This window comes from Lathyrus oleraceus, chromosome 6 (assembly GCF_024323335.1).
Source record: "Lathyrus oleraceus cultivar Zhongwan6 chromosome 6, CAAS_Psat_ZW6_1.0, whole genome shotgun sequence".
Classification (NCBI taxonomy): domain Eukaryota; kingdom Viridiplantae; phylum Streptophyta; class Magnoliopsida; order Fabales; family Fabaceae; genus Lathyrus; species Lathyrus oleraceus.
The window spans coordinates 192,116,501-192,132,328 of NC_066584.1; the positions used below are offsets into that span (position 1 = coordinate 192,116,501).

At 38.5% G+C, this 15,828-nt stretch overlaps 1 protein-coding gene across 1 annotated transcript; it reads right to left on the reverse strand.

Moving 5' to 3' along the window:
* Positions 1-8,050: 8,050 nt before the first annotated feature.
* LOC127094708 (uncharacterized) lies at positions 8,051-14,668 on the reverse strand. The gene is made up of 4 exons (XM_051033502.1): positions 14,373-14,668; positions 14,166-14,311; positions 8,732-9,030; positions 8,051-8,617 (listed from the first exon to the last, which is right to left on the reverse strand). Exons 1-4 carry the CDS (start codon positions 14,666-14,668, stop codon positions 8,051-8,053), a joined length of 1,308 nt encoding a protein of 435 aa, XP_050889459.1.
* Positions 14,669-15,828: the final 1,160 nt, after the last annotated feature.

The following is a 15,828-nucleotide window of genomic DNA, read 5'->3' on the forward strand; positions in this document are numbered from 1 at the left end:
TTTGGGATGAATAACGCACGGTGGCGACTCTTCTGTCATTTTTTTTCGCCGGTTGTTTTTTCGCGCACTGTATTTCCCGGCCTCAGATAGTTGTGACTTCTACATAAGTCCAATTACGATTGCTTAACATAGCGCTAAATTTTGACTCAAAGGCATAGCATTCTAGTAAGTGAGATTGTAAGTCTCCCCCTTTTCATGGTATTGTATGGAAACTTGACCTTTTTTCCTTCCTTTGGAAGATGTATTGGTTCAAGGATCCATGCTTGTGAATAGAGGGTTGAGTGTTCTCCAAAGAATCACTTAAACAATTGAAAAGCAAAACTCCATTATCTTCTAATCAACTAACATTTAACTAACTTTTTAATTTCAAGTCATTTACTTTATGCACTTTAAATTCAAGCAATTTATCATTTTCCATTATACATATCATTTAACTTGTTTATGTTTATGTCATTTTCACTTTGCTCATTTGAGTCATATATTGTGATTGTATATACTTGTTTGTGTATCTTGTTTGTGTTTGTGGTCTTAGGACCGTAAAATACTTAATAAACATTGAAACCCCCTAAAAAATATTTGTGTGGACTGTTGGATTTGGTCTGAGCCTTGGACTTAGAATTAGGAAACATTCCCTATGCAAAAGGACTTGGCCAATGCCAACATTTCTGAAACCAAGTCATTATGATGTGAGCTTTCATCTGATGCAAGTATTAGGGCCCACTTCAGTTCATTTGCTACATGGTCTTGATGCAAATGTTACTTTGAAGCTGTGTCTAATGCCTTATTATGAGCCATTCAAGGAGTATGTCATCTGATACATGGGGAAGATTATGAAGAAGACTATGAAGTTGCTAGCTTGGATGTGGTTATCTTTATTTGATGCCTTGCTTTTCATATTTCTTGCTTATTGATATTGCTTGATTTAAAGTCCAAATGAAAAGTGGGTTTCTATATTACATTCTTGTCTATTGGATTGCATCCCATTGGTCAGATCTTTTCAAATCTTAACTTTTAAATTTTTTCTTAGGATAAGTCTCTTCATCTCCTCCCATTTCTTAAATTTCAAATCTCTCCCTTTTTTTTAAAATCTTCTTTGCTTGTGATTTCCAAACTTAGACTTTATTGCAAATTAGAAACTTTGGCCTTATGCCATTGCATTTTTTAAAACTCTTTTCTTAAATCAAACTTGTAAATGAATCTAACCATACTGACATAAAATTTAAAAAGACAAAAAGAACTAACACACATTCAAACTCTTTTAGGCCCTTTGTGCCTCTTTTAAATTTAAATTTGTATTTAAAGCAATCCACTCATTTTGAAATTGTTATCATGAACTACGAGGTTTTGATCCCTCATTTTTATGTTGGTACGTAGGCACAAGTCTGAAGGTCTTGTCAAACACAAAAATATAATTAATGAATTCTTCTCTCATCCCCACACTCTATTTATTGCAAATGTCATTTCATACTAAAACACACGCGCACATGAAAAAGGGCTCCCTAGAAGTACCTAGGACACTTTGGGTGCTAACACCTTCCCTCTGTGTAACCAACCACCTTACATATAATCTCTGGCATTTTATTAGTTTTGATTTGAAAACTTCTTATCTTTGGATTTTGTTCGTAATTTTCCCTTTTCCTTTGGAAACAATAAAAGCGCGGTGGAGACTATGGTTTTATTAACGTTAAGTTTATCCATAGCTTAATGGTCATGAATTTATCGCTACAAAAGGGTCAATCAAGACTTTGGCTGAGGAAACAAGCTCAGCTGGGGGGATATTTTTTCCTTATATTTGGAGAGGAATGAAACAAGACTCGATTAAGGATTAGCCCAGACAGGAGGTTTGACAGAGTATGTCTCAGCTACAGACGAAAGAACTCTGTGGGGATGAAAGATTATACTAGGACTCTCTACGAGACAGACTTTGTTGGGGAAATCAAATACTGTGTAAGTGAAGATCTACCAGAGTATGACTCGGTGGGGGACGATTTACTCCTCCACTATGAATATAAATATGAGAATGATTTAATTATGCAATGATTCTGCTGGTGCATTATGACAGCCTAATGCATGCAAACGTTATGCAAATGCTGACAAAACTGACGCAATAAACAAACAGCGATAATAAGAGACAATAAGGAGTATATTCCGACCCAAGAACTCTTCCACTTCATATATCCATGAAAGTCGACCCCAGGGGATTCAATATACCATGCTCTTCATTGGGGAAGTAAAGGGAATACACCCGCTTTACTAGGGGATAAAGATGGGATATCCTCTACTCTACTTGGGGAAAACGTAGATCCAACTTCTAGCCACATGGCTCAAAGGATTTTACAGATTAATTTCCAAAACTGTTGAGGATACATCTAAATTGGATCTGCTGAGGATTCAGAGACTCTACAGAGTAGTATCCTGAGAGATTTATCAGTGCTGACAAACGTAGAAGAATCTTAAGTCTGCTAGAGATTCCTTATCAAAAAGTTTCTCTATCCATGCAGGTATTTCTTCTGAGGAAAAGATCCTTCAACATCAATTCCTTTACTGGGTTATGCAAAACCTGACCACTGTAGGGGGGTAAGAGGTATATTTTACTTCCGCTGGGTGATTTCCACCATCATCAACTGCTCTGGGGGAAAAGTAAATGATCAAACTCCAAGAAACAAAGCTTGAAGAATTTTAGAAATCAATTTCTATGTTGAAACGGTGTAGCTACTGGGGGAAGAGAGGATACAACCTTCTGGTGACCCTCAAGACCTTACAGGGGATAAATGTAATCCAACTTCTAACGACACTCACTTGACGGATTTTTACGAGTATGGGTATCTTTTTTCGATTGACAGCAAAATGGATGCCCCAGTACATGGTGGTTCGACTAGTTTGGGAATCACTGTTGAGAGTAGTACTAATCCTGGCGTGTAACCATACTGAATCTGATCCCAACAATCTTCAAAAGTTGAATCAAGATGTAGGATTAATTCCATCATCTCAAACAAGTAGTATAAAGTCCTTTCAATCATGTCGTGTCAAGTTATTTGAAACAAATTCATTTTCAAAAAACAACAGATAGTTTTAAAATTTTGTTGCAAGAATTAACATCAAAGATAAAAGAAAATTTTACATAGAATAAAATCAAGAATATATATGAGAAAATATTTGAGTTTTATTGCAAGAATGGTAGTTCACAAAGGGCGAAACTCCATGGATTTATACAAAAGTGGAAAATGGTAATTGGGAAGGGCTATATTAAATTGCAATGACCATTATTCTCCCTCCTACTTTGAATACTCGAGTACAAAGTTGTTGTCTTCATTAGAAGTCTTGTCAAGATGCAGTTACTAGCCATTTGTCCCTTTGTTTTGTGTAGATTTCCCTAAAGGGTATTCAATCTATCAGGATAATTATTTTGTTTTTGTCCCTTTCATTTTTGACTAAACCGCCCTTTCGGGTTTTTAATCCATCAGGACTGCTCTTTTTTGACTAGGCCGCCCTTTTGGGTTTTTGACCTATCGAGCATTCTTTTATTTTTAGGCATACTATTTCTTGACTGCATCTGAGTTTAGTGGACGCGGGAGCACTTCTCCATCCATAGTCGTAAGAATTAGGGAACCGCCTGAGAAAGATTTCTTAATGACATATAGGCCTTCATAGTTTGGCGTCCATTTTCCCCTAGCATCATGTTGACCGGGCAAGATCTTATTTAGCACGAGATCCCCTTCGATGAATGTGCGAGATTTAACCTTCTTGTAAAAAGCCCTCTTCAACCATTATTGGTACAACTGACCATGGCACAAAGCTTTGAGGCGTTTCGCTTCAATTAAATTCAACTGATCATATCAGGTTTGACACCATTCTACATCAGTCAGCTCCGCTTCCATCAAGACTCGCATTGATGGGATCTTGACTTTTATTGGAAGTACTGCTTCAATGCCATACACAATAGAAAAGGGGTTTACCCCAATCGAAGTGCGTACTGAGGTACAATATCCATGCAAAGCGTATGGAAACATCTCGTGCCAATCCATGTAGGTGACAACCATCTTTTGAAGGATCTTCTTGATAATCTTGTTTGCAGCTTCGACTGCCCCATTCATCTTGGGTCTGTAAGGAGAAGAGTTGTGGTGCTCAATCTTGAACTCTTCGCACAACTCGGTGACAAGATTGTTATTCATATTATACCCATTATCTATGATTATCTTGCTCGGCACACCATACCTACTAATGATATTGTTCTTCAAGAATCTTACTACCACCTACTTAGTGACATTTGCATATGATGCGGCTTTAACCCATTTGGTGAAATAATCAATTGCCACAATAATGAACCGATGTCCATTATACGCCTTCGGTTCAATCATACTAATCATATCAATTCCCCACATTGCAAAGGGTCATGGTGAAGAGATCACATTCAAAGGTGTAGGAGGTACGTGGACTCTGTCTGCATATATCTGACATTTATGGCATATTCTAGTGTATTAGTAGCAATATGGCTCCATAGTCAGCCAATAATAACCAGCTCTGAGCATCTTTCTTGCCATAGAATATACATTAACACGCGTGCTAAAAGACCTTTCTTGTACTTCTGCCATTAACATGTCTGCTTCGTGTTTGTCCACGCATCTGAGCAGGACCATGTCCAAGTTTATTTTGTAGAGCACATCCCCATTCAAGAAGAAGTTAGCTGACAACCGCCTCAAGGTCTTCTTATCTTTGTAGGACGCCCCAAGCGGGTACTCTTGCTACTCAAGAAAACACTTGATATCATAGAACCATGGTTTCTCATCTGTCACAGCTTCGGCATTAAATATGTATGCAGGCTTGTCACGTGTTTGGATTGTGATGGAATGCATTTCTCTATTCATATTCAACCAATACATGGAGGACAGTGTAGGAAGAGCATCTGCTATTTGGTTCTCGTCTCAAGGGATGTGATGCAATTCTATTTAGTGAAGAAAGTAGACAATCTTCTAGCATAATTTATGTATGGGATAAAACCTGGATGAGGAGTTCCCCACTCACCTTTAATTTGATTGATGACAAGAGTCGAGTCACCGAACACTTCAAGAAATTTGATCCGCATATCGACGGCCTCTTCCAAACCAAGGATGCATGCCTCATATTCTACAATGTTATTGGTGCAATCAAAATCCAACCTCGCTGTGAAAGGTATATGTGAACCTCGAGGAGTAATAATTACAACTCATATGCCATGTCCGTATGCATTGAAAACACCGTCGAACACTAAACCCCAAATGGATCCAGGGTCGGGACCTTCTTCAATAGGTGGCTCATTACAGTCTTTCATCCTCAAAGCCATAACATCTTCATTAGGAAAGTCAAACTACACAGATTGAGGATTCTCAATAGGCGGATGGGCCAAATAATCAGCGAGGATTCTCCCTTCGATAGCTTTCTGGGTATGATACTCAATAGGTTTTCTCAAGCATCGAGTACCTTGTCTCATAGTCTGTGAACTTCTTGCTCAAATAGTAAATGGCATGCTCTTTCTTACCCGTCTCATCTTGTTGACCAAGGATTCAACCCATGGATTCATCAAGCATGATCAAATATATTATCAAAGGTCCACCCTCAACAGGGGGAAACAGGATGGGAGGCTCTTGAAAATATTCTTAGATCTTATCAAAGCATTTTGACAATCTTCATTCCATACCACAGCTTGATCTTTTCTCAATAGCTTGAAGATCGGAGAGTAGGTTGCGGTCGTATTTGAGATAAACCTAGAAATGTAGTTCAGTCTTCCAAGGAAGCCTTAGACTTGTTTTTCTGTCTTTGGCGCAGGCATATCTCTTATAGATTTTACTTTATTAGGGTCCACCTCAATACCCTTATGACTGATAATGAAACCAAGTAACTTACCAAACCGTACCCCAAATGTGCATTTGTAGGGATTTAGACGAAGCTGATATTTTCTCAGGCGTTTGAATAGTTTCAAAAGATGGTCCAAGTGATCGTCCTCCATTTGAGATTTGGCTATCATATCATCCACATAAACCTCGATCTCCTTATGCATCATGTCATGGAATAGGTTCGTCATGTCCCTTCGGTACGTTGCACCAGCGTTCTTCAATCTGAAAGGCATCACTCTATAATAGAATGTTCCTCACGGGGTGATAAACGTTGTTTTTCCATGTCATCTTGCGCCATTTTGATCTGGTTATATCCAGAGAAACCATCCATAAATGAAAAGATGTTGAATTTCGCAGTATTTTCTACCAACATGTCTATGTGAGGTAGAGGAAAGTCATCCTTCGGGATGGATCTATTTAGATCTCTATAGTCCACGCACATCCTGACCTTTCCATCCTTCTTCGAAATAGGCACAATGTTGGAAATCCATTGGGGTTATATAAATGTGATCAAAAACCCGACATCAATCTGCTTTTGTACCTCTTCTTTGATTTTGACGGGCATATCAGGATGAGTTCTTCTTAGCTTTTGCTTCACAAGTGGGCCTTCGGGCCGGAGTGGCAACTTGTGTTCAACGATGTTGGTGTCCAACCCTGGCATGTCTTGGTAGGACAAAGCAAACACATCAATGTACTCTCTTAGCAGCGTTGTCAACTTGTGCTTCACGTCAGAGTCAAGTAATGCCCCAATTTGCACTTCCTTCTTTTCTTCCTCGGTGCCCAAGTTGATCAATTCCATTGGCTCTTTGTAGGGCTCGAGGGTCTTGCCCTCTTGTTCTAACAATCTGGAAATCTCGTCCGGGATCTCTTGAAACTCTTCTCCCTCTACTTCATACACTGGGAACTTAAAGTCGGCAGAGGGCGCGGGGTCATTACATTCAATTGGTTTATTGAGAAATCCGCACATGCATTTATGTTTTTGATTTTTAGAAACTGACCAAAATACATTGCACATGCAGATAAAATTTGTCATTTTATTTTTGGAAGTTTTATTTTCTTTACCATTTTTTCAAATAAAGCTAAAAGGAAAAAGACATAATTGAAATCGAATTGAACTTTTATTTATGCTATTAAGAGTTGCAACAAAATTTATGAAGCCCAAACAAAACACCCATGCCTTGGGCAAAGTAGAGGGCAACTTTTTGTAAAGAAAAAACAGAAAGAAAAAAAATAGCAAAACATATTACTCTGACACATGCATGACTTCTGGAATATTCACAGATGTCCAATTAGGAGTCCTCTTGCTCAATCCTCCTCTCGTTTCAAAGCTTGGTCTTTCATCAGCATCATCTTACAGGATATCTCACGACTAGTTCATAAACCCGCCACTTCTAAACTTCTCAGAAATCAGCTTCACCTCTTGAATAATCTTATGTTCCTTGGCTGACTGATCACATGGATTAAACCCTAACCCATTACGATTCTTGTTATCACTAAGTTGCACAATCCTGCCCCATCCTGAGGCTTGGCCACTGGCCACCACTTCTTACGCGTCATTCAGAGATGCCATAGAAGTTCCCACTTTAACCTCCTCATCGAGGTCCTCAATCTTTACTACATTTTCAATTTCAAGCCCTTGAAACTAGGTGATGACAGCCTCCTCTTCTATGTCAATGTATCTGAAAGCAGATAATTGACTAATCATCAGGACTTGCTCACCATAAACAATAGCAAGCTTGCCATTTCGAATAAATTTCAATTTCTGGTGCAGGGTGGATGTGACGGCGCCTGCGTCATGAATCAACGGTCTCCCAAGCATACTGCTGTAACCGGGGTTAATGTCCATCCCCTGGAAGACGATTTGAAATTTTTATGGACCAACCATCATCGGCAAGACAATTTCACCCATTACAGCCCTCCTAGAACCATGAAAGGCCTTCACAACAACATCGCTTGGCTTGATATCGGCCTCAATATAGGACAATTTGGCGAGAGTAATATTTGGCATTACATTCAGAGAAGAGTCGGTATCAACCAAAACATGTGAAAGAGAATCATTTTCACACCCCATGGATATTTAGAGAGCATTGTTATGGTTTTTACCTTCGGTGAGCAAATCATTGTCAGAAAATCTTAGTGTGTTGCAAGATGTAATGTTCCCAACTACATGGTCGAACTGATCAACCGTGACATCTGGGTTTATGTAGGCTTTTCCCCAAGACTTTCAACAGAGCTCTGTAGTGCGCTTCAGAATTTAAGAGCAAAGACAAAACCGATATCTTCGATTGGGTTTGAAGAAGTTGATCCACCACCTTATAATCACTCTTTCGTATCATGCGCAAAAATTCTTCAGCATCCACATCATGTACGGGTTTTCTCTTAGGAATGACCAATGGAGCCTTATCTTTGTCGGGCCTCCCGACCACACACTTACCACTTCTAAGATTAACATGAGCAAAAACCCTACCGCTTCTCGTGGGAGCGCTTGCATCGGCAATATTGGTGACAACTTTGTTGTTAACCAATGGTTTCTCAACACCATTCAGGGTGGTAGTGGGTTCATATCCCCATGGTACAACTTTATCAGATTTGTAGGGAAAAGGAGCTGACATTTTGATGTCTAAGCACTTAGCAGAGATGACAGAAGGCGTACCTTCCCTGCATGGACAAAATATCTTAAAAGCTTTTGGCTTTTTAAAGACAAACACTATGACAAATACTTCATCGTTCTTCTTCTTTCCACTAACCTATAACACACCGTTGGAAATCAACATTTGTATATCTTTCTGCACATCGAAGCAACCTTTAGAGTTCCTCAAACAAATAAAGCATTTCTCATGATCTTGCTTTAGACTACTGACCTTGAACACCTTGAGGTGCACATGCACCAACAAAGTCTTTACTTTCACGACATCCATAATCAAGTTCTCATCTTCAGTAACCATATTCACTGCCCCATGCTCAGGAAATGGGTTGGTTTCCACATTTGGCATATCACCAAACTTAATCAACCCCAATCTCACAAGTTCTTGAACTTTTCCCTTAAATACGAAGAAATTTTCAGTGTCATGCCCAGGTGCGTTAGAGTGGAAAGCATAATGTTCATTAGGGTTATACCGTCTAGGCAACTTGTCAGGAACTGGTGGTGCGGCACGCTTTTCTATGAGATTATGGGCGAGTAGAAAAGGTAGCAGATTAGTGTATGTGTAGCGGTGTATTCGTCACTTTATGATTTATTGACTAAATCAAAAGCAAAGCATACAAAGATAGAGTCGCCACCGCACTTTTATTTATCTAAAGGAATGGCTAAAAAGCGAACAAAAGCCTAAGAAGTTTTACACATAGAAAACTAATGAAAGGTCAGAGATCTGGGTAAGGGGATAATTATGCAAAGGGAAGGTGTTAGGCACCCAATGCATCCTAGGTACTCCTAGGGAACCTCTTTTCACAACTTGTTGTATCAATTATTTGTTTATGAAATATTTTTGTGCAAACATTGGTTGTAGAGATGAGAGAAGAATATACAAGTTAGTTACTTCTGTGTTTGGATGGATGAAACCCATTGCCTACGTACCTTTTCATGAAAGATAAGGATCAAAACGCTGTAGTTCGGCTAAAAGATTTCCAAAAAGTAAGTGGATTGATTTTAAACAAAAGCCTTAAGGTCTTTCATTATCAAAGGGAGAAAACTCAACCTATATCAACAACAAGTCCACCATGTGAGAATAGCTTCGACATACTAGAGGGGTTAACCCTGTTTTCAGTATGGAAGTCTTACAATTCGATCACTAAGGACAAAAGGTGAGATTCACATCAACCACTAAGATAATTCAGATCTATGGCTAATGCATGAAAACTTGAGTAAGAAGTGGACAAGGGCCACAAAAACAATTGAGTGAGTGAAATTTACCAATTAGAAGTATTCACAAAGATGGTCAAAGTTGACATTAGATTCAATTCAGAAGAAGTATTATGAAAATGAAGTTTGAAAATCAAAGGCATAAGGCCTAGGTTTCTAGTTTGAAAACAAGTCAGAATGTTTGCACAAAAGTTTTCTGGTTTTGGGTTAACATGCAAATGGAGGTTGTAAGGAAGTAAAAGGTGGGGAGGGTGAGGAAGTAAAACTTCTTAGGTGTTCACCTCTTGAGATCATATGTAGATGATTCAAGTGATTCCTTTGGAATAGGCAACAAAGCAATAAGCAAGTAAAACATGGTATCAAAGATGACCAAAATAAATGGAAACCAGATGCCAATCAATGGACTTATACCAGACTCACAAAACAAAGATGGATACCAGATGCCAATCAATGGACTTACACTAGTCTCACAGAACCAAGAAAACATGGAAACCAGATACCAATCAATGGATTTATACCGGCCTCACAAAACAAAGATGGATACCAGATGCCAATCAATGGACTTACACTAGTCTCACAAAGCAAAGAAACATGGATACCAGATGCCAATCTATGGACTTATACTAGTCTCACAAAGCAAGAAAAGCAAATGCAATAAGCAAGAGGAAATAAGTTGCCAATAAATGGTCTTACACTGGACTCCTACCATCTCACAGGAAACAACTGCCAATCAATGGACTTACAATTGACTCCTCAATGGACAAAACAAAATATCACAAAGCATGAACAATGATCATGAAGTGATATACAATTAATGTTCAAAGATGAAAACAATGCACAGAGGCACACACCAACAATTATGCACAGATGAACAAACAAGCAATCAAGCAATCAGTTGTCACACACTATACACAACCAATGGGCTCAAGCAAGGTTAGGTTTTAGTTAAGGGGTCATATCGACCTTGACAAACAAACCATTACTATCATGGGTATTTTGAGCTCTTAACCCTAACATTGAGAGATAGGGTGAAGCAGATGAAATGGAGATGAGGGTTATGCCTCATAGCTCTTATCCCTGGCCTGGGAGAGCTTTAAACAATAGAAAGTGTGGGAGTTCAGAATGAAGGAACTTTCTCCACATGACATGACTCTATGTACAAGATTTTTGGTTTTTTATTCAAATTGCATCAACACATGGTGTGAGCAAGATGAATGACACAACAGAATAGCAGGGGATGGATTGCACATCCCTTTTATCTGCCAATTGCCTCTTAAGAGGACTTTACCTGCTTGGCACAAAATTAAACAAACAAAAACATGGCCTCTTAAGGAGGGCTTCAGACAGGTGCCTGCCAAAGTAACATGACAGGTCTTCCAGACTACATGAAGAATAGGGATTATACCTCAGTGGTATGCCAACCACAAGCAAAAGCAAAACAAAGTTCAAATGAACTTAAAGAAACTTAGGTACCTGTGTAAACAACTAAACAACTCAGTACAATAATCAGACAAACAGACAACAGTCAATAACAAAACAGTCAATAACAAAACAATCCCAATGTGCAACAAATGAGTTATCATCAACCTACAAAACAACAAATGTTAGCAATCAATAGCAAACATCAACATTCAAATGGTGAAGCAACATCAACCATGGGGATTGGATGCTTAAATCTGAAATTCAAAGCTCACATGTAAGTACAAACCACTAGGTCAAAGCCTAAGGTCAAAAGTGAAGAAAAAATCCAAAACAGGAGCTGAAATTCAACACAATGCAACTTCAAACACATATTAACATGTCCTAAAAAGGAACACATCAAAATCATCAAGCAAAAGCATTTCATGATCAAAGGAAGTCAAAGGCAATTTTAAAGCTCATATATGATCATCATGAATGAAAATTCCAAAACAAAACAGAAATGATTCAAATAATTCTGGAAAAATTCATGAGCATTCAACACATCCAATCCAATCATCATACAAAGAATCAGAAGCATCAAAGATCATTTGGCATGGAAATTAAATTGCACAAGTTGAACAACCAAAGGTGTGACTCAAATTGTCACACCATGTAAACACATGCATAAAACAGAAATGGTAAATGAAAAAAATATCAAACCAAGCCTAAAACATCCATCAATGTGTCATGAATCAGCATGTAAAATTTCATGTCCATTGGATTAAAATCAAGCATTTAACAATAGAAAGAGTAAGGCAAGGTCACAAATGTACACATGATCACATATTCTAACACAAATCAAAATCCAGCCATGCACAACTTCAAAATTTAACACCATTAAATTCTAGACATCCTAAGGATCAAGTAGCAAAAAACCAGGCATTTTTTGGATCATTTTTCAATTTGTTATGATTTTTCTATGTTAATGGAAAAAATAAAAATGAAATGAAGCATAGCATATGAAAATGGAGGGAAAGCATAAAATGATGAAAACATTTGAAAATGTGGCAGCGCTGGGAATCGATCCATGTAACAATTCAAATGTGAGTGCGCGCTATGTACGAAACGACACCGTTCCACTGTAAACCCTAGCGAAGATCAATTGGACACAAATCCGACGCTAAACCGACGCTACTTCATCTTCTCCATGAAGACGAAGATGAACAGTGCATGAGCTTCTTGAAATTTTCCAGAAATTTCCAGAAATTCAAAACAAGCATATCAACATGAAGCATTTTCAATGGAGATCATGGATCAACAAACATCTAAGCACAAATCATCAAGAATAGAGAGAATCGAGCAAAATCATTTCAACATGTCAAACTTCAATCACACATATCTCATGTTATAGTGCATCATTTCACACGATTTTTTCACCAGAATTATCAGCAAACCTAGATCTACAAGAATATGTGCATAAATTGCAAAATTAAAAGGTTCGAAAATTGACCTCTTGAAGAGCAAAATCTTTGAAATGCACGATCCACAGCTTTGAAGTACTCAAATACACTCTACAATGCTTGAAATGATGTTTGATGAAGAGATTGAAGCTTGAAAGGTGCTGGATCTAGCTCAAAACAGAATTTCCATTTTCATCTTCATGAGCTTGCTTCACTTGGTTCTTGCTCGAATTCACCAATCTAATGTTTGATCTGCACAGAATCAAAGCCAAGGAACAAGAATATGGCAAGAAAAAGCAATGTTATGAAGAGAAAATTTGAATTATGAATGGAAGAAAATTTTGGAGGGAGATAGAATTTGGATCTTGAAATGTGAAAAATGATTAACCTCCACAAATTCTATTAGATTTAGGTATTTATATGCTTCATTAATCACCTTGCTAATCCATAATTAACTTGGTTAATGAAAATAAGGTGTTTTGCAAATTTTGAAAATTGCATGGTGCATGTAGTAAACCCACGTGAACAATACCATCTCCTTCATCAAAGTCACTTAAAATCATCTTTTAAACACAATGGCAATGGTAGAAAGTCCATACAATGCACCATTTTTTAATTTTGCAATTTCCCTCCAAAATAGGCATGGAATAACAAATGATTATGTGATGAGATTTTATGTAATGTGATGCATGATTTGGAAATTAGAGGTCAAGAGAAGAATATTGCAAAAAGAACCATTCAATTTGGAGCTATGAATCAAAAGTTATGGCCACTTGAAGTCCCATGCACACTTGGCAATGATTTGATCATATCTCTTCAACCACACATCATAAATCCATGATCTTGGACTTTTTGAAAAAGGGAGAGACAGATCTACAACTTGCATGTTCAACAAAATTTTATTTGAAGCTTTTTTGATGTTGGAAAGTTGAGTTGAAGTTGGATTAAAAACTTGCCATTTTTGGAAAGTTGAAATTATAGGTCACTTTCCATTTTTGGAAACTTTTGACTTGACCTCAAATTCTTCAACCTTGATCTTTGGTATGATGAATAAGCATTGTTTGGACATGAATGAGATGAAGAAACTCAAATCCCACACTCAAAACCCACAGTTGACTTTTCAATTGACTGCATTGGTCCTTAGATGACCTGAAAATGTCCTGATGAATTTGGGGCCTTTGCCACTTGGGAACTTGCTCCAAAATGAACCTATAGCTCATATAAGCTCCATATAATGATCACATGATCCATATATCAAGAAAATACCATCTGCTCTTTGTACCATGAATTCACCTCCTGATGCCTTGACCTGTTGACTGCTTAATGCTGCAAGTAACAAAGGTAAATGACATATTTTTGTAAATTTTTGGTTAGTGATTAAAAGAAAAGCAATGATATACAAATGCAAGCAATGCTTGGTGATCAAGAAACACTCTCAAAAAAGATCCCATCCATAGGGAAGTAAGCAAGGTGTCCAATGATCCTTGAGGCAATGCAATGAAATGATATGATGCCATGAGGGATCTTAGGGACAAAATTGGGGTCTTACAGTATGGTATCGGGATTCGATCAAACTGGAATTGAGTATTTGAAGGACGTGGATTTTGTTGAGTAGAAGATGTAGATGTTTGTTGTCTTTGCTGTTGTTGTTGTTGTTGTTGTCGTTGCGGTTGATACTGAGGCGGTGGTTATTGTGGATAAGGATGATATTGTTGCGGCAACTGCATATATTGTGAAGGATAAACTAGAAACATCAGATGTGGTTGCAAGGGCAGATTTGACATCATAGGTTCCCCTGGTGCCATTGCAACCACCGAGGGTTGTTGATAGTAGCTTGGCATGGGTTGTTGCACTTGCGGAGCTGGAGCTGCTTGGGCAGCTGGTTGATATTGTTGTCTTATATTTCTTGGTCTATGGTGGGAAGCAGCATTAGGATCTCCTTCTTTATTTTTCTTCCATCCACCAAACGTTTTGGTACTACTAGCAAATGCATAATTATCACTTGCCACTCTTCCCTCCTTTATTCCTTCTTCAAGTTGTACACCGACCCCTACCATCTCGGTGAAGTCACGAGGCATGCTCGAAATAAATTTGTTGTAGTAACAGGATTCCAGGGTCCTTAAGAATAATTTGCATAGTTTCTTCTCTTCAACAGATGGAATGACTTGGGCAACAACTTCCCATCACCTTTGTGTGTATTCCTTAAATGATTCGCGCTCATTTTGGGACATGTTGCCCAATTGAGTACGATCTGGCGACATGTCCAAATTATACTTGTAGTGTTGCACAAATGCCTCACCGAGATCAAGAAAGTTTTGAATATTTGCACGCTCCAAGCTCATATACCACCTTAACGGTGCACTGGACAAAGAGTCTTAAAAGTAGTGAATCAAGAGTTTATCATCATCTGTGTAGGCGTCCATCTTCCTATAATACTTGACCAAGTATGTCTGAGAACAAGTATTGCCTTTATATTTCTCGAATTCTGGTACCTTGAATTGAGCAGGGACCCTTACATTTGGAATGAGGAACATCTCACTTGCGTTCTTGCCAAAGATTTCCTTCCCTTGGAGAGCATTCAGTTTCTTATTAACAGCTTGGATTTGACCTTGTATTGCATCTTCGGTAGTGTCTGAGTGGATACTCGGGCCATGATATAAATCAGCAGGGTCCTCTTGAAGAGGGAAAGTAACCACAACAGCGGGTGATACAGTATAGCCAGGGTTTCCCATGGGCATGGAAAGTTGAGCTCCAAAGGGATTGGCGCAATAGTATTAAGGAACAAAGACTTAAGACATAGTTGGTTGCGAAGTGAGCGGATGAGAAACCAGGGGTGGTGACCCAGGTGGTTGAGAACCAAGAGGTTGGTGTCCATAAGTACCATAGGGACCAAAACGACTAAAAGGACTAGCAGGAAAGCCTTGAGTTATCTCTGGCGGACGAATGAATCCTGGATTACATACGGAGTCGGTAGTTACAGCAGCAGTAACCACTGTTGTAGCAGGTATAGTAGTATCAGAAATAACCGGCGTAGACACTATCGTATGCAAAGGAGTTGAAGGTATGAGTTCCAACCTTGCTATCAAGGTGTCAACCAATGCAGCTTGTCTCTCCTGGCTAGCTCGGAGAGTCAAAATCTCTCCATGTAGTTCACGATTCGCTTGTTCGAGAGCATCCATCCTCAGTTGAATATTAGCTCTTGTTGGATATTTGTGACGGGTAGCAGGCACTTATGAGG

Excerpts from the sequence above, each read along its gene's own strand:
- LOC127094708 (XM_051033502.1), bottom strand. The coding sequence starts at position 14,668 with ATGCCTCGTGACTTCACCGAGATGGTAGGGGTCGGTGTACAACTTGAA. Across the intron at positions 9,031-14,165 it reads CCTTCAAATACTCAATTCCA|AAAAGCGTGCCGCACCACCA; the intron begins GTTTGATCGAAT and ends ATAATCTCATAG. Across the intron at positions 8,618-8,731 it reads TGCACCTCAAGGTGTTCAAG|GTTAGTGGAAAGAAGAAGAA; the intron begins GTCAGTAGTCTA and ends GGTGTGTTATAG.